We start from the raw sequence: 19,774 nt of genomic DNA on the forward strand, positions 1-19,774 counted from the left end.
CGTCATTGTTTTGCGCCACACAGACTTAACCCCCTCACCTGGGCGTCTGGTTGTGAGCTTAGAAATCAAAAAGTGGCAAAGGTGAAACCGTTTCCGTCTGGCTCGTTCCCCAAAATGCCAATCCCTCGCCCAACTGAAAGAAGACATTCACAAGCTAAGGAGAGCAAAGTTTTGCACCCCTACCCAGATTCACAGAAATTAATATTTCTGTTTCTCTTCAAATTTTGCTGAGAAGGGGAAGAACTTTGTTGTCAAAAGCTTCCGGAAAAGATGATGATACCATCAGTAGCCGGGAAAAGCTGTCAGAAATTGAAAACGAACAAGTCTGGGGCTGCCGAAAGCTGGAGTCATTTTCGCGAAATGCGCGAATTTTCAAGCAAGTCGTCGCCGTCATGCTAACTTGTCGTACGTGCATTTTGGGCCAAATTGAGTTAAGAGCGCCATTTTGTGCAGCTCACAATGACTCATCTTTTGATCTTCACAGATCCCCACAATTCGATTTCAATCCTGAGATATTCAATGAAAACCGAAAAAACTCCGTGCATTGTTGTCACTCTACATATAAAAGAAGTTTCAATCTTGTCGTGCTATCTTGTCACTCCCTGAAAATTGATGTAAGTGCGACAACTGGCCAAAGGGATTTCAGGTCAGAACGCGTTTGACGCACGTACAAGTTAGACCACCGTAAACATTTGTAATTATAACTCGGGACTCCGGCAACCAAATTCAACTAAACTTCGGGACAATGCACAGAATGGTCAGCCAAACAAAACGCGTTTTTATTGTTTACATTGCGTGCTCTCGTTTTTGTTTATTCAAGGTCAAACATTAAAATGCGTTTTTCTCGGAACGTCGAAATGGCGGGTGCGACATGATAGCACGACAGCGTCGAAGTAAGAGGGGAGAAGAAGGTGGCGTTAAACTTTTTATAACTTTTCAATTAGCAGTACAAACAGGTAGGTAGGCAGGCAGCAAACTTTTTGGCAATTTGTGAAACCGCCATTTGTTGAGGGAAACAAAATTATAAGAATGAGGTACACTTTTGATTTGTGGGCTTATTTATATTTGTCGGTGAAGAAAATGAAGCAGCTGCAGCAAAGATGAATAAAATCATGTTAAAAATTAAGGAAAAGCTAAAACGGTGCATTTTATCATAGATGTTATAGAGTTTTCAGTCCATTGCAATTTTAAATTCGAATCTTAAAACAAGTTTTGATTTTTTTTTAATATTTTAAATATTTTCTCAAAAACAACATATTTTTCTAAACTCGCTAAAAAAAACAAAAAAAAACTTACAAAACCACATTTACAAAATTAAAAAAAATCAACTCACCCTGATCATCTGCTTCATCTCGTCCTTCGGGATCAGGTTAACTTGCGCCGTCTCCCGGAGCCACCGCCGCAGCCAGTGCCCGAGCCACACCAGCCCGCAGTCGCACTGCAGCGGATTGTTGGACATGTCCAGGCCCCCGGTGACGCTCCGTGTCCCCACCGCGTCCCAGGAGCTCGCATTCGGGTAGAAGCTGTCCGGGGCTAGCGCTATGAGGAGATTGTCGGAGAGGTCTATGCTCAGGCGGGGGATGTACTTGAGCGCGTAGAAGATCCCCGGGGGGAGGTCGTTCACCAGGGTGTTTCGTATCCGCAGACGGAGATCGTGGTTTCGGGCGAGGCCGACGAACGCTTTGTGGGAGATGGAGACGAGCCGGCGGCCGGTTATTTCCAGCAGGTTCAGCTTGGAGATGGTGTGCATTTTGGCCGTGAAAAGGTTGTCCCCGATGTGGTCCTCGTAGACGGTGACGTAGAGTTCCTGGAGGCCACGCAGTTTGGACACGAGTTCGGAGAAGTTGTGCTGCGAGTTGATGCGGAGTTTCTTGAGGTTGTGCAGCTTGATGAAGATGTCCGGGTTGGTGATTTTGATGTCCTCGATGTAGAGTTCTTCGAGGCGTCGGGTGAAGCCAAAGTCGTGGAAGGAGATCTTGCGGATGGGGTTGCGCGAGATGTCAAGGACGCGTAGGGCTTGCGGGAGGTTGCGGAGCAGGTTGGTGATGTTGTTGATTTTGTTGTCGTCAGCGTAGAACTCGCGGAGGTAGTACAGTTCTTCGAGGGACTCGACCTCCTGGATGTTGTTGTGGCTGATGTCGAGGAGGGCGAGCTGGGGAAGGACGAGGGGAGGGAGATGGTAGAGGCCGGAGTGTTGCAGGCTGAGTTCGCGTAGGCGAGGCACGTTGAGGAAGATTTCTTTGAAGTTGATGGGTTGAATGAAGGGGTTGCCGCTGAGGTCGAGGATGGTGAGGTTGTTTAGGTTGGCAAGGGAGTTTTCCGGGATGAGTTTGATTTGGTTGTAAGAGATGTTGAGCTCGAGCAGGAATTGGGTGCTGGTGAACATGTACGAGTCGAGGAATTCGAGCAAATTGTTGCTAAATTGGATGGAGCGCAGGGTGAAGCCGATGTCGGCGAAGGCGGTTGCTTGCCAGGCGGCGAAGAGGTTGTTTGAGAGGTCCAGATATTCGATGCGGGTGTTGAGGAAAGCGTCCCGTGGCACTGCCCGGAGTCGGTTGTTGTTAAGTTTGAGCAGGCGGAGTTTTTTGAGCGGGGAAAATTGTTCAATTTGCAGTACTTCAAGCTTATTGTGGCTCAAATCAAACTCCTGGAGGTTGACCAGACCGGCGAAGCTGCGCCGCCTTAATGAGGATACATTGTTGTGGGCAAGGTTGAGAATTTCCAGGATTTCCAAATCGCCGAAGGCATGATTGCCGAGCGTGGTGAAATTGTTCCAATTGAGGTAGAGAATACGCAACGAGTTGGCGAGCGCCCGGAAGGCGGACGTGTCGTGCAGGAAGTTATGGCTGGCGTCCAGTGAGTAGACGTACAGGAGCGAATTGACGTCCCCCTCGAAATTATCGATTGCATTGTTGCTGATGTTGAGCCTCATCGGCTTGGTGTCGTTGGACACGTGCCGAAACATTTTCAGCGAGAACGTGGCCAGCTCGTTGTGCATTAGGTCCACGCTGAGTAGGGCCGGCAGGAAGCTGAAGGCCCACTCACTCACGTTCTGGATGCCGTTGAAGGACAGGTCCACGTACGTCAGGTAGGGCAGTTCGTAGAAGCTGTTTTTCTCCACGGTTTTTATTTTATTCGAGGACAAATTTATGATTTGAATCAACTCGAGATTGGCGAACGTGCCCGTGTGGAGCGTTTCAATCAGGTTAAACGATAAATCAATTTCCACCAGGTTTTTGTGGACGTCCATCCGGAACACGGACCGTGGCAAGACGGTGATGCGATTGAACGCAAAATTCACGTACGTGAGCTGGCCGAGCGTGGACAGGGCATCGTCGGGAATCACCTTCAGGTTGTTGTTGTCCAGCCCAAGCCACATCAGTTCGGTTAGGACGGCCAACGCGTCCATCGGGTACTCCTCGCGGTAAATCCCAAACGACAGCTCCAGAATCTTCAGCGTGCTGGAAATGTTATCGAACACGTTCGGATGCACGTAGTGGATGTCGTTAAAGCTCAGGCTGATCTCCTTAATCGTCTCCAGCCCATTAAACGCACCGTAATTGATGCTGGTGATTTTATTGTTCCTCAACAGCAGCGTCTGCAGATTCGCACCCCATCCGACAAAGTCGTTCTCCTCGATTTCCGCGATTTTATTGTAGCCCATGTTCAGATACGACAGTTCGGTGCAATTGGCCAGTCCCTCGACCGGAATCGCGGTAAAATTATTACCACTTAACGACAGCACTTTGAGCGTGCCCGGCAGCCGGTCTATCGATGTCAGCTCGTTCGACGTAAGGTACAAATACCGCAACCGGTTCAACGTCCCGATTGCGGCCGGTACCGACAACAACCGGTTCCGCTCCAGGTCCAAATACTCCAGCGTGTTCTCCAACGTGGCAAACGCCTCATCGTCCACACTCTCGATGAAATTAAACGCCAACACCATGTGCACCACCCCCAAATCCCGGAAGGCATCCGCCGGAATCGTCCGGATAAAGTTCTTATCAAAGTTAATTGCCTTCACGCGTACCGTCCCGTTGAACAACCCCCCGGCCGGCAACTCGTCTATCAGGTTCACACTCAGGTCCAACTTGTCAAACTTTATCCGCGACCCGGGCAAATCAACCCCCACCAGCTTCGCTATCAAGTTGTCCTTTAACGACAGTATCCTCAAATCGTGCAAATGCTCCAAAACCGCCGCCGGAAATTGGCCCAAAATGTTCTTCGACAAATCAATCGTCACCAGCGACTTCGGGAACGTGTTCGGACTAATGTGCGCTATCCGGTTCGAGCTGATGTCCAACCACACCAGCTTCTTCAACTTGGCGAACGCCTTGCTCTGCTGCTGCTGTTGCGTCTGCACCTGCTGCATGTTCAGCGGCTTTGCGTTGATGATCGACGAGCTGGCCTGGAACGTGGGCACCGTGTGGTTCGGTCGCTTGTCCTCGTGCAGGAAGAACGACACCTCCGATATCGAGTTGCCCGAGATGTGCAAACTTCGCAGCGAGTCCGCCAGCCCGCCCCAGTTGCCGTCCAGGTGGTTGATGTTGTTCCTGGAATGAGAAAACAAGAGGGGACGAAATTCATTACCCGTGAAGGTGAAATTTGACTTTCAAATTTACATTTGCAGCTTACAAATTAAAATTCAAATTACTTTTGGCTGAAATTTCATATTCCCACGGAGCAGGAAAAAAAGTTAGGATGGGTTTCACGATATAATCCGGTTGGAACCGCCAACTTCCGTCTCAAGTTGTGGTCAAACTGGCTGGTTGTGATGAAGGGAAAGAAGGTTCACTTTCATTCCATATTTCTACCGGTTCACGGGTTTATCCCTTAATTGCGAATTTTGCTGGATTGTGAGGATTTGCGGAAGTGGCGTTGTCGTATGTGGTTGGTATGGTCAGGTCAGGTGGTTGGGGCTCTGTTTTTATAGGGTAATTTTTAATGCTTTTGTTGAAAATTGAAACAAAATTTAACCATTTTCAAATCTTGGATAATAATTTTTTATTTAGGTAATAGGCATTTCCACATATTTTTTTAAAGTTTGCGTGTTAGGTTTTTTGGATTGTCGAAATCCACTAATTTCAATTTATCTTTTTTTTCTTATTAAATCCTAGTCAAACCCCTTTTCAAACATTTCTCCCTCGTAAAATCCTTCAAATAAAACTCATATCTTTCCCCATCAAATCCCACAAAAACCCCTTCCATCAGCTGGTCCGGCATCAAGTTTCGACCGCACAATGCAACGCGGTACAATGACGGCTGATGCAGCTTTTGCCTTCCTTGCCAAACAAACAATGGGACTTGCAACCGGCCCGGCATTTGACCACTCTCTGCGGTTTAGCCCTGACCAACTACTCTCCGACTGAGGAGGGAACAGCTTTACTTACCTTTGTGCCACTAATCGGCTTAGCGTGTGGACGTTTTTGAGCGAATCCAGCGGCAGCCCCTGCAGTTGATTGTCCGAGATGTCCAGCGATACGAGCGAGTGCTGCATGAAGCTGGAAAGAGGAGGAAGAGAGAGAGAAAGGGAAGTGGTCAGCGTTACAGAATTGAAATATTTTTATTATTTCTGAAAATCTCTCTTTTTCCGTAACCAATACCGACCGAGATCACACGAAAGTTTTCACGCAGTGATGGAAAACATGATTTATTGAAGTTTCTTCATTGAATACTTTGCATAATAAATTGAAGTCACGGCGCTCCCAAAAATTAATAATCAAAAATACGCAAGTGAAGCAATTCTTAAGAGCGAGTCCACGAACAGAGCATACCCCTTTGTATGGGACATCGTTTGGACCTTACCAATCTGCCTGAAATTTTCAAAGGTTGTTTGTACATATACAACTAGCATCTGCCCAAAATATGAGCACTCTAAGTCAACGGGAAGTGGGGCAAATCGGGACTCAAAGTTAGAAGGTTCAAAAACGTCAAATATCTTTAAAATGCTGTAACTTGGGCAAAATTAAATTTTATTTCAAAATTCAAAATGCATCTGAAAGGGCTTGAAAAATGCAACAAAATGCAGGGTAAAACATCCCAATTGGTTAAATTGAAAGGTAATTAAAATTTTAGTGAAAAAATACCAAAATTTTCAAACTCAAATAAAAATGTGTTCCATCCAGATATCAACCCGATTTGACCTGCAGCATGTAAGGGACATCTGGGACTACCACATTTTTATCAAGGTATTCAAGAACTGATTTTCGGAGCAATTTGGCAATGCTTTATATTTTTGTGTCCTAATCATAAAAAAGGCTCTTAAAAAATTACCCGTTTTCAAATATAAATTCAAATTGTGCACAAAAAAATAGTGATGAAAAATCATTTTTTTATATTTGCTTGCTAGTTAGAAAAACATAAGGGTAATTCTCTACCAACTCACACGAAATCGGGAAAAGTTGCCCCGACCCCTCTTCGATTTGCGTGAAACTTTGTCTTAAGGGGTAACTTTTGTCCCTGATCACGAATCTGAGGTACGTTTTTTGATATCTCGTGACGGAGGGGCGGTACGACCCCTTCCATTTTTGAACATGCGAAAAAAGAGGTGTTTTTCAATAATTTGCAGCCTGAAACGGTGATGAGATAGAAATTTGGTGTCAAAGGGACTTTTATGTAAAATTAGACGCCCGATTTGATGGCGTACTCAGAATTCCGAAAAAACGTATTTTCATCGAAAAAACACTAAAAAGTTTTAAAAATTCTCCCATTTTCCGTTACTCGACTGTAAAAAATTTTGGAACATGTCATTTTATGGGAAATTTAATGTACTTTTCGAATCTACATTGTCCCGGAAGGGTCATTTTTTCATTTAGAACAATTTTTTTCATTTTAAAATTTCGTGTTTTTTCTAACTTTGCAGGGTTATTTTTTAGAGTGTAACAATGTTCTACAAAGTTGTAGAGCAGACAATTACAAAAAATTTGATATATAGACATAAGGGGTTTGCTTATAAACATCACAAGTTATCGCGATTTTACGAAAAAAAGTTTTGAAAAAGTTACTTTTTGCGTTTCTCTTTGTTTCGTCGTCCGTGTCTGTCGCGGGTGACCATGAACGGCCATGATCGATGACGACCAACTTTTTCAAAACTTTTTTTCGTAAAATCGCGATAACTCGTGATGTTTATAACAAACCCCTTATGTCTATATATCAAAATTTTTGTAATTGTCTGCTCTACAACTTTGTAGAACATTGTTACACTCTAAAAAATAACCCTGCAAAGTTAGAAAAAACACGAAATTTTAAAATGAAAAATTTTGTTCTAAATGAAAAAATGACCCTTCTGGGACAATGTAGATTCGAAAAGTACATTAAATTTCCCATAAAATGACATGTTCCAAAATTTTTACAGTCGAGTAACGGAAAATGGGAGAATTTTAAAACTTTTTAGTGTTTTTCGATGAAAATACGTTTTTCGGAATTCTGAGTACGCCATCAAATCGGGCGTCTAATTTTACATAAAAGTCCCTTTGACACCAAATTTCTATCTCATCACCGTTTCAGGCTGCAAATTATTGAAAAACACCTCTTTTTCGCATGTTCAAAAATGGAAGGGGTCGTACCGCCCCTCCGTCACGAGATATCAAAAAACGGACCTCGGATTCGTGATCAGGGACAAAAGTTACCCCTTAGGACAAAGTTTCACGCAAATCGAAGAGGGGTCGGGGCAACTGCTGTGTGAGTTGGCGGAGAATTACCCATAAATTTTGTTCGAAAATTTCAGAAAATTTTCTATAAATTTGCTTCAAAAACATAAAAAATTTGACCAACGAAGAAAAAATTTCAAAATTTTCAAATCAATCCAACATTTATTTGAAAACATTTATTCTAAAGTTCGCAAAATTAAACGATACTTAAATTTTTTGACATTGAAAATTTTACAAAATTTGAAGGAAATTTTCTGATATTTTCGGAAAAAAATATTTTATGAATTGTCAATGATTGGTGCGCTGGAAGTGGGGACGCGAAGTCGTGATTATTCAGGTTATTTTTTTTGTGTGCTTTTGTGTCGCTGTTCGTATGGGGTGAGTGCATAATTTGTAAAGGGAGCGCGTGGTCGTAAAAGGAGTGAAAAGTGATTTTTTTGTGTGCTTTTTGGCGTGAATTGTGTGTGGTGTTTTTTTTTGTGCTTTTGTAAACTTAATTAATTGTTTTGTGATTTTCAAAGGCATGGCGTCGGGTGGATTGTGTTAAAAATTTTCGAATATGGTTTCATTTTTTGCGGTGAAAAAGCCATTTCTATATAATGATCAAAAGACGCACTGACAATTTGGATCGTCGAGTTAATAGTGAAGCAAAATAACTGTGTGTGAGTGATTTTGTGTGTTAACCAGGAAGACCTTCCCATAGCATCGTTGCTTGGAAAGCTCGCCGACGGGTCTGTTATGAAAGTCCTCCCCATAGCGTCGTAGCTCGGGAGGCATCGAAAAGCCAATACCTTATCCTACCAACCCAAAAAAATAGTAATCACGTGATGCTTGAAGGAGATGCTGTGGATCAACAAGTATATAGCGAAAAACTATGTGCTTGATGAGTCTGCAACTTCAACTATCGGACTAACATTCCTCCCTTTCGTTGAACTGCAGGCTTCTTGGGAGGGCGCCGGTATTGACTAATAAAGTAGGGATCTTCATAGGTTAAACAGTGAACGGATGGTTGGCTCCCACTGATCATTTTTGATTCATTGTTTAACTTCAGCTGATCTGTCAATAACGGAGTAGCAGCTCATTGGCAGTCAACCATGCTCATGCTCATGCTCAAAATATGTTCTGAATTGTCAATTTTGGTATTGGACTTATGAAATTTTATTTTACTCCTTAAAAAGAAAATCAAAATTATTTACTCAAATTGTCCATGTTTTTCAAAAACAAACGCCATTGGTGTCCAATTGATAAATAAATTGATTTCATCGAAATATTGGCAACATTCCCAGATGCATTTTTTGTTATCCGAAACATATCCAAAACGAGATTATTTCAAAGTTGGTCGATTTGTGTGAAAAATTAGATTTGAATATTGGATAATTTTAAAGGTAATCTTTTTTTCTGAAAAGTCCTACACGGAGAAAAAAGAGTTCTCAAAATCGTGAACAAGCGTTCGTGAAATTGGGAACCACGAACAAAGTGTTCAAATTTCATGGTACGTTTTTCAAAATCGTACCATGGAATTTGAACACTTTGTTCGTGGTTCTGAATTTCATGAACGCTTGTTCACGATTTTGGGAACTCTTTTTTCTCCGTGTAATTGCTACAACTTTGCTGAAGACATCAAAGCGTTCAGAAAATCTTTTTTTACACGAGGCGTTATGGTTGTCTAATTTGTCAGTTTCGCGGGAACGATGCTAATTTTTTGCAAGCTGCAATAAGCGTTTTTTAGATATGCTTAAAATAAACAAATTGCTTTTAAAAGATTGTAAAAAAGATTCATCGTTCACGAAAAACTAACAAATAAGACAACAGTAACGCGAATACTTAAATAGTCTTTTTCTTTTTATGGGAAAGAAACTAGATTTTTGCGTTAAATATGCATCATAAATATACAGTAATTCCATTCGAAAAGAGCCTAAACCGAAAAAATAGTTCTCCGATCGGGCTCAATTTTTTTCTGGGGGTTCCTTGGCCAAAATAATTAGACCCGTATTTTTTTGTTTGGCCATTAGGGTGACCTACATCGTGCTAGGGTGGTTCAAAAAATGGCAATTTTCGTCATTTTTCGCAAAAACCTCTTTTTTCGATTTGGTGCCATTTTAAGTTTTCATGCGACTTTTTCAAATGGTAAGCTAGATTTTAGAAACTTCTTACTATTTTTCTCAAATAGCCAAACTCATCACCTTTCTTTTGCGTCTAAGGCAGCTAAAATCGGATGAAATGGCGCGGAGATATGATTTTTCGAAAAAAGAGGTTTTTGCGAAAAATGACGAAAATTGCCATTTTTTTAACCACCCTAGCACGATGTAGGTCACCCTAATGGCCAAACAAAAAAATACGGGTCTAATTATTTTGGCCAAGGAACCCCCAGAAAAAATTGAACCCGATCGGAAAACTTTTTTTTTGGTTTAGGCTCTTTTCAAATGGAATTGCTGTATAATAATGAGAAAAATGAGGCTGTCTGACATTTTTAATATGAGATACTTAGAAAATAAACTTTTTTCGTAAATCGCTATAACGCGTCACAAGCAAACCCCTTATGTTTATACCTCAAAATTTATGTTTTGCCTTACTCACTGAGGTAAGGCTATAATCCTGCTCTAAAAATGAACTCTTCACATAAAGCTCATAGACCCACCTTCATGTATATTGAGTGTCTAATTTTACATAAAAGTCCTTTTGACACCAGCTGTCCACATTACTGAAAATACGTTTTTTTTTTGCATGTTTTAAAATATAGGGGTCGTAACTTCTCTTCTTAATGAGATATCGAAAAATGGACCACTAATTCGTGATCAAAACCAAAATTACCTCTTAGGACAAAGTTTTATGCAAATCGGAGAGGGTTCGGGGCAACTTTTTCTGATTTCGTAGAAATGACAGAGAAGTAGTATCTTTCACAAATATTTCATTTCTGTTCAACGCAAAACACCAGTTAATATGGACACCAAAAGAGGAAAATATTTGATCGCATGGATATTGCAAACCCACCCACCTACACCCATCGCCGTTGGCAGGCCAACAGCCAAAAGCCGTTCCATTCCAGCAGGTTTCGTGCTCATATTTGCATGCAAAGTACGGAATAGCCTTTTTCCTTCTGACTGAACAAGGGTCTTTGCACGAGCTTTCGTTCCGAGTGGGAAGTTTCGGGGGTGGATCATAGTCCCCCCCCCCCCCTCCTCGTTCTTTCAGAGATAGAACCGCATTTCCAGGTAAACAAAAGACAGGAAATAAATCCTAAACACCCCTCCCTGAACAAATCGTCGCTTCTGTGCTATCTTGTGACACGTCTGCTGTAAAAAGATAGGACGTGTCACAAGATAGCACACAAGCGACGAAATGGCGAATTTCCCGGCCAGTTCTCTCCACAAGTAGCAATCCTCCAATATGCCACTCGTCGTCGTCGTCGTCCTTTCTGCACGTGGCACGTGCTTTTAGAACTGTAGCAGGACATTGAGTTAGGAGGATTCAGTGGGAAGCGGAAATGAAAGAAGGACAAGACGGTGATGGAGATGGGAAGAAGTTTGAGATAACGTCATGATTCGAAATCCGGACACTTAGTACCATATCATTTTCGTTATAGCTGACAAAAAATCATGTAATAAGTTGAAAATGAAGAAATATCATCAGGAAGTAGTATTAACAGTCAGTTTTAAGAAAGTGCATGTAAAATATGTCTTTTCTAACAATTTTTCATCAGAATTTGAAAATTAAAATGACTGATTCGAAATCCGGACACTTTTGCTTCGAATTCCGGACACTCGTTTTTTCTAATGAATCGCACAAATTTGGACTGAAATGTTAGGGAATGGCATTCTTTAGGTCTCAAATAAGCTGTTAACATCAAAACAATCGATATTTTATATAAAAATTTGCTAGAATTTAAGGAAATCAAAACCATAAATTTCAAGATAAATTTCTGCTTTGCCTTGCCGGTGCTTCGGACGCCTATGAAATATTTCACGTGAAATGTTTCGCACTTTTGTTAATCTTATAATTTTATGTTATTTAATTGTTTTGACATTAACTACAGAGTTCAAACAAACTTTAAATGAAAGTTGATGTTAGAATTCATCAAATAACACAGTTTTGACATTCATAATGCGAACTTATATCCAAATAATTGATAAAACAAGATGAGGTGTCCGGGTTTCGAAGCGTCCGGGAATTCGAATCATGACGTTACTTCGATTTTATTTATTTTCTGTTGTTCGTGATTTTATTTCGATTTGTTTGGCACCTTTCGAAGTTGAATAGCTTGTTTCCGGAGATAATTTATCCGTTAAAAGAAGACTTCAATTGAAATTTTACCATTAGCTATTTTGCAGAATGTAAACTGCACAAAATAGTGAAGTTGATTTAATAAAATTTATACTGTTGCAAAACATGTTTTGCAGAAACGAAATAAGACGCAAACAGACAGGAAAAGGTAGACGTGCCCATCAATTGGTAGACGTACTGACCAAAACGAATGGACAGCTTTTCGAAAGTAACCTGGATCTGAACAAGGCTAATTCCAATCGGATGTTTCTTTCCGTCAGGATCCATTTTCTTTCCCTTGACACGGAACAACAGTTTATTTTATTGGGAGAAGGGTCGTGAGAAAATCGATTTTGATGAACAAGGAATGTTATGAATTTAATGTTTGAGAGTACAGTAACTAGAAATGATATTTTTACTATATAAAAAAATAAGCATATGTTTTTAAAATCGATCATTTCGGACCATAATAAAGTTGGTGGGAATGGAGTTTCCAACAAGAATCTCACACTTGACCGAATCTGGGCGAGAACTAAACCAACTGGTGGCGAAATCCTGAAACGATGTTTTCCCCCATACATTTTCGCGATTTTTTCCTTACAAACTTCAACGCTCAATAGCGACTCCTAAACCTTAACCAATTTGGCTCAACATTGGCAAAGAAATTATTTTTGCCTTAGGAATCGAGCCAGGGTGCCTCTGAAGTCTATTTTTGAAAGTCACAGTTTTATTGTAAAGGACAAAAGCATTTCTACATTGGCATAAATCGTAGGGGCGTAGTTAAAAACAATGAAATTACAGGCCACGGTGTCAACATTTGAATGAAAAAGGTGTTTTAAAATGCATCCTACACCAGTCCAGTTGTTTTGCAATAATTAATTTCCAAAATTTCTAAGTATTGACGAAAATTTTATTTTTTGCGAGAATTTAATAAAAGTTCAACATAATTTTAAACGAGCCCAAACATGCTAAATGTGATTTTCAATGCAGAACATGGTATTTTAGATTGTTCTCAGTTGATTAGACTTCTGTTTCTATTGAAATTTTTATGTATTTTGAAAAAATAATTTTTTTTGCCTCCTGATTTTTCGGAACAGTTCTGAAGGAGGAAGGGGGGGGGGGGTTGACATAAACTTTGAAAAATATTTGAAGCGGCCTTTCTAAAAAAAAAATTTAATATTTTTTATTTCACAGTCTTCCAAAAGATTTAAACAAAAATTTAACAAAAATACCCGCAATTTCATTTAATTAGTTTAAACAAGTATTCTTAAATAACTATGATTTTCTGCAAGAAATAAAAAAAATTACATAATTTCCAAATACTCAAATTTCCACTGATAAGAACTTATTGAATCAAATTTCTAAAATTCTTTCTACAAAGTACAACAATTTTTTTGATATTTACACACATATTCCCAAAATTTCACTAAAATTCTAACAAACTTCCTAAGAAAAATATTAAATTTACATACAAACTCGAGAAAATGCAGCAAAAAAAATCCCACAAATTCACATTCAAAAACAAATGCACGATGTTCCCAGAAATCCCAACAAATTCGCTCAAAATTGCTCAAAAATCCCGTAAATGCACACAAAACTTTCCACAGCTTTTCTCAAAATTCAACAATTTTTCACAAATTACTACATTTTAAAAAATCCGCCTCTTCCCACAAATTTCCGCAAACTTTTACATATGTCTACCATTTTCCACAAACAAATTAAAGTATCTGGAATATGAACTTGGATTTTGTCCAAGGTTATATGTTATTCATTGATGATATTCATCTATAATTTTGGATAGATAATTGTTTAACAAGCAATCTTTTTATCGATATTTTTTTAGTAAATTCATATTTGCAGCAAAAAATTGTTTTTTTTTCAGAAATTATGAATTTTTAACTCTTGCTTCACTAAATCACAAATGATTCATTTTTTCAATCTCCTAAAACGTAACAAAAACATGTCCAAGACTATTGAGAACACAATTGTAGGTGTTTAAAGGTTAGTAAAAAAGTTGTGTGTTTTTTTGTTTACGAGTGTAGAAGACCTGAAATCAATACCTACAATTTTATAAAAGACAAAGGCAGCTGCCATAATTGTATAGTGACTTGTACGGACAAACTTCCCAAGTAACATTTTCAGTTTTGTACCTATCTTGAGGAGAGATTGAAGTTATCTTAGCTAAAAATGACCATAAAGCCATTTTATCTCCAGGACAACAATAAATCAGCATTAAACCTGAGTTAAGAGCAAAGTGGACTATTTTAGCAGGTTATCATGACCATTTATTAGGAGTCATCTAAATCTCATCAGCATAGACATTGATTTTTAAAACACTCTGCAGGTGTATTTAATTGCTTAAATAAAACTTATGCTCAAGCTTCTTAAATTTATAACCGCACAGAAGAGGTTTTCAAGACTGAAATAAACTTTCATTAAAGATGTTTTCTCTCGTTGAAGATAAAATTGATTTGTCGAAGGAAAATCAGTTCTAATTATAATCTCGTTAAATTCAATAATTCTTTATGAAATAAATCACAAATGGCCAATGAAAAAAGATAAAATTATATTGATAACTATAACATAATATCAAAATAATAAATTACTGTGACTTTACGCAGCCGTTCTAACTGAAAAATTCTTGCCATCAAAATTTCACTGGTCAGTTTTCTTAGATACCTCGAAAAAATATGCATCGAAGGCATGAATCGTTCAAAATTGCATCGATTTTTTATTTTGATGGACCGATTAATTATTTTTTTTTCTGAAAAATCAACATGGCTTCCATTTTTGGCCGTTGCTTTTTCGTGTTAATATGGCTGAACTCATAAAAACTATTCTCTCTTACTTAAAGCAGTTATTAAGGCCATTTTTCTTAAGAAGCTCTTGTACAAGAAACTTTAAGAGCTATGTTTCTTGCGAAGCTCTTGTTCGAGATTAAGCAAGAACATGTAGACTGCAGTGAGCTTTAAGGCGATTTTAACCAAGAGTAAAAGGCGTAGTACTGCGACCGTAGCGCATGCGAATTTTAGTTAGCAGGAGGTAGATCCAAAACGTTTTTTATGGTTATTTTTTCATCGTTGGATAAAAAACAAAATACATTTTTTTTCATATTCTTTATTCATTTATTTGATTGGGATCATCATAAGTTTTCCTCGCATAAAGGAATTTACCGTCGACACAACAACACTGATTTTAATAAACAACACTAGACCAACGTTAAAACACTAGCACTCCGCGACGAATTTATCCGCTTCTCGGAACGCCTTATCCAGCTTATCCTCGAAAGGCTCTGACGGACAAACGGATGGCCTAACTGATGATTTGTAGCTTGTCGATTCTGCGCGTCGGCTTCACGGTAGCTACGGAATCGGCGCCCATGATGATTCTCGTGTTACTCGGTCAACACGTGCCGGAAAAAAATATCTACTGCCCATGCATGTCAATGGACCAAATCGGCATGTACTCGATCACCCTCGGATAGGTGTACTCCGTTACATCCGCGCTGGAGCCGGAAACGGGCGAAAAGTATCACTTGTTTACCGGGATCACAAATTTTGGTAAAAGTTTCTTTGACACTAAACCGACCGACTGTACAAAAATGTGATTTGACAGATCAAGTTCAAATAATCTGGAAATATGCTTTCATAGAACAGAGTAGTTTTAATTTAGTTTCAAAGCAGTTTTGACAATGCTTAAAAGTCTTATAAATAACCTCTCTGGGATAGCTTTAAGAGAAACAATGAAGTGTGATATAAAACTATGTTCCATGCTCTTAAAGTATTCTTAAATATATTTTTAAAACTTTCGTATCATAAACCCAGCAAGTTTTGATCAATGTTTTCATAAAACAGAAAAGCAAATTTCAAACCTTTTATAAAACCTGTTAAGAAGTAAAGGCATTTTGCTTGTTACTTGGGTTATGATGCAAAGTGTCTTTTTGGTCATAGGGAAGAATTCATTTCACGGTTTCGTGTAAAAAGTCTACGAGAAAGTTCTGCTCCATCTGGAATTCTCATCTTTACATCCATGTCGTCTCAATTCTTCAAAAAAAAAAATGCCGAACAAACAGCACTGTAAAAGTGCAATATTTTACAAACTGTTACAACCACTTTTCGAGAACCAACAAATAAATGCACTTCTTCTCTGCCGTACGAATAGATGCCGAGTACGATTGTTGCAAAAGTCAATAAACCAGCAGAAAGGCAAATTTGTTTTTTTTTTCTCCTCCAACCGGGGCTAAAACTTGCTGATTGTGCAGCAAATTGGACCTTCTCCATGACCGGTTGGTAAAACGGGGGATGCCGAAGGAGGGGCTAGTTTGACCATTTGTTCCTCGGTCAATTGATTCTAAGACTTTTAGATTAGCTTTATGACATGTCGATGGTATGAGTAGATATGAGTGTGTGTGAGAGGGGTTTTGAGGAAAACTTGTTCGACCAAACCATCATCGTCCGGATGGAATTGCTATTTTATGTGTGCATTGGGACCACCCCCTTCTTCCGAAAAAAATAACCATTCTACTTAAGGAGCGAGGAGAGCTTTATGGACCAGAGAACGGATTTTTGGGTGAAAAACATAAGACGAGTGCAGCAGCAGAAGTGGAGAGAAAAAAAAAGAAAAGATTAGCTTTCCGGTCAATTGGTCCGTTATGGATGAGACGAGCAGAGTGTGTTCCAGCTGAGGAGCCATAAATATGCTACTAAGCTGCTGACTAGCTGGTTGTGCTAAGAAAGGGCAGGGCAAATTGACTTTTATGTTTCGAAAGTGGGCGTTTGAGATGATGTGCTTTTTATTCAAATTGTATAGCTGAATGAAGATCCTTGTGGAAATATATTGCTGATTTTACGTTACATTTATTCAAAAAAAAAAACATGGTATAATAGAATGAAACAAGCAATTCATATAAATATGTTCAGAACAAAAAGGAAAAAGAAACATTGAAAAAAGATAGTCCACTTAAAAATCAGCCAAACCATGAATAAGCAACATTGAAATAATGCGTTAATTGTTGAAATGGTTGTCCGGTTTATTCTTGGATTAAATCTCCTTTTCATCAACATTTCCATTCTAATCCAGCTATTCCCAACACCCTTATTTCACACATCCCACTGCCAAACACTTCCAGCCCAGATGGTTCTCTTTTTTCACCACAAATCCACAACTATACTGTGTGCCACATCCGGTGACACTACCAAAACGTCATCAAAACCGAATTTTCCCTCCCATTTACCTTAGCTGTGTGTGGGTGTGTGCGTTCACCAGCTGGCACCATGAGAGCGCCATCCCACCACCATATTGCATAATTTTTCACTTCTTGCGAACTTGTGAGAATGTCGAAGCAAGCAGTCGAAAATTTTCCCCTGGCGGAATAAACTTTTCAAATTCTCTTTCCCCTTTGCTAACTCCGGAAGTTCATAATCTTTCACCCGCTTGGAAAAGTGCACTTTAGTGTGCATATGTGGGAAGAACAAGCACACACACACAAGCTTCTTTGCCTAATCCCGGGTGGGAGGTTAGGTTGCATGCAGTTTGCTTTTGCTATGATTTCCACCCCACCCCGGTGGTTAGGTTCGGGAGGTTTTGCAGTTCGATTCAAGTCGCAAGCTGGATTGAACTGGGCTCAGATTTCCCAAAAGTGGAATGTTGACACTATAAAAATATTCACTTTTTGTTTTTTAGTTGAATATTTCTTTTTAAGATTATTTTAAGATTCGAAAACAAATGGCATAATTTATAATTAAACACAAACAAAAAGTAGAATTTCGATTGGATAACATATTCACTGTGTAGTTTTTTCTCCTTTTATCGAAGCAGAGATTTCTTGTTGTAGGGTGAGCAACAAAGTTCGCAGTATTTGGCGATACACACGTAGACAATAGTCCCAGTATCTCTAGTTGCATTTGGTGGAATTCGTTTGCATTCTGTGAACACTTGTGTCGATATCATCCTACTCTACAGGGAGAGTTGCACTATGGATTCATTGCAATTTTAGCTTTTATGAACTTAAAAAAAAATCTGTTTAAGTAGGGTATTAATTGATGATAGCATTTTCGCAAAATAAAATCATGGTTGTTCACATTTTTAAACAACTCGTTTGATCAGCAATTCCACTACAAAAAAAAACTCATGATTCGAAAAAAAGTTGTCCGATCGTTCTCAATTCCATTTCAACCAATTTCAGCTGTTTTATACGCAAATTTTAAGAACGCCCAAAAGCATTTTTTTTTTGAATCGTACTGTTTTCGTGGGGAATTGCTGTAATAAGATTGTACATACTTTGAAATTCTTGAAGACATCAAGAGACTTCAAGGTAAATTATCTAATTTTAGGTAAAAATGTTGCTATAAATAAGTGTCTATTCTGATATTGTATGAGCTTTATGCTTAGCTTTTCTTTATTTTTGGCAAAATCGAGATTTTCACTCCACTTGGTGAAGGATGGTAAAATTGTGTATGGACGGTATTCAATTCGACAAACAAAACTTGCCTTTCAAGCGTCGAAAATTTATTTTATTTATTTAAAAAACACATTTCCGCAAATAAAAAGAATGTCGTTAGAATACTGGTTGTATATATTTTTCGAATTTTATGTCGCCTCCCCACCTTTGAAATTGGCAAGAAAAATCAGGGATCAAAAAATATTGTTGTTCGAAAAGCTTAAAAATTTAAATGAAAATAGAAGTTTATAGAACTGAAAACCATTTGAAATTCCTTTTCCTGTATTTATAATTATTTAGCATGTTTGTCAATACTTCTTTGCAATATATTGAAAATTCTGTCAATCCATCTAAATATTTTGAGAACTGTAATGATTGCAAACCAACTGGAATGGTGAAATATGCATCTTAAACACTTTTTTCATCCAACTGTTAAAACTTTGGCGTTTTTGAACGACTTTCGAGAGACATAAACTGCAAAAAATATTTGCAGCGGAAATCCTTACACTCTTTTCGTTTTAAAATACTTTTCATAACATTCATTAGATAGTGGATTAAAAAAAAAAGATATAAATTTTCAAATTTTGGCATTAGAGCTTCATTTAATTCTTTCATGAGTAACATTTTCGGAAAGATCGCACGATTTTCTCCAAGTTTTCTTCTTTAAAGTATAATGGGACGTTTTTGTATATTATGGGCTTAAATTTTTTGCAAAATAGTGCTAAATTATGATTAAAAATGTACTAAGCAAGCAATTATTGAAGCAAATTAAAATTATACAAAAATGAGCCCGATCCACCCTAAGTCAAAGAAGAGAACAAAAAATCAAAAGAGCAATTCTCTACCAAACCGGATATGGATTTTATTTGTATTTTTTGATTTGGCTCAAACAATGTGGGGGCCTTCACTATGACCAAAGTAGCTATTTTGTGTCATTCATACAAGTCTCGATACAATTTTGGCTGTTGTGGATAAAAAAATGGTACGTAAATTTTCAAACAGCTGTAACTTTTGAGTGAATTTTCTGATCAATTTGGTGTCTTGGGCAAAGTTGTAGGTATTGTTGAGGACTATTGAAAAAAAAATAGGTACACGGAAAAAAAAATTGCAGATTTTTTATGCAACTTTTTTAATCAAGATTTTTCGATATATTTTAGGGAAATAAAATCTCAATTTTTGAAAAAATAGTGATTTTTGGAAAAAATCTAAATTTTATGCAAAAACAAATTTGACGTAATTTTTTGATGTGATAAAGAAATTGCAATCGAAAAGTACTTTACAGATTTTTTGATAAATGGCTCTGTTTTCAAAATAAAGCCACCGAAAGTTTGATTTTAGCGAAATATAAGCAGTTTTTCGATTTTTACAATTAGTGACTATGAAGAATATGGACTCACAATCCAGAGGTCGCTGGTTTGAATCCCGC

At 38.5% G+C, this 19,774-nt stretch overlaps 1 protein-coding gene across 1 annotated transcript in view; it reads right to left on the reverse strand.

Moving 5' to 3' along the window:
* Nucleotides 1–19,774, reverse strand: part of LOC6033736 (chaoptin) — a 304,909-nt gene that overhangs the window by 18,899 nt on the left and 266,236 nt on the right. The window contains exons 5-6 of the mRNA XM_038257265.1: nucleotides 5,391–5,501; nucleotides 1,334–4,553 (exon numbers count right to left, since the gene is read on the reverse strand). Coding sequence (XP_038113193.1) covers nucleotides 1,334–4,553; nucleotides 5,391–5,501 — 3,331 coding nt within the window. The remainder of the gene's footprint in view (nucleotides 1–1,333; nucleotides 4,554–5,390; nucleotides 5,502–19,774) is intronic.

The sequence above is a fragment of the Culex quinquefasciatus genome, chromosome 2 (assembly GCF_015732765.1).
Source record: "Culex quinquefasciatus strain JHB chromosome 2, VPISU_Cqui_1.0_pri_paternal, whole genome shotgun sequence".
NCBI classification, from domain to species: Eukaryota; Metazoa; Arthropoda; class Insecta; order Diptera; family Culicidae; genus Culex; species Culex quinquefasciatus.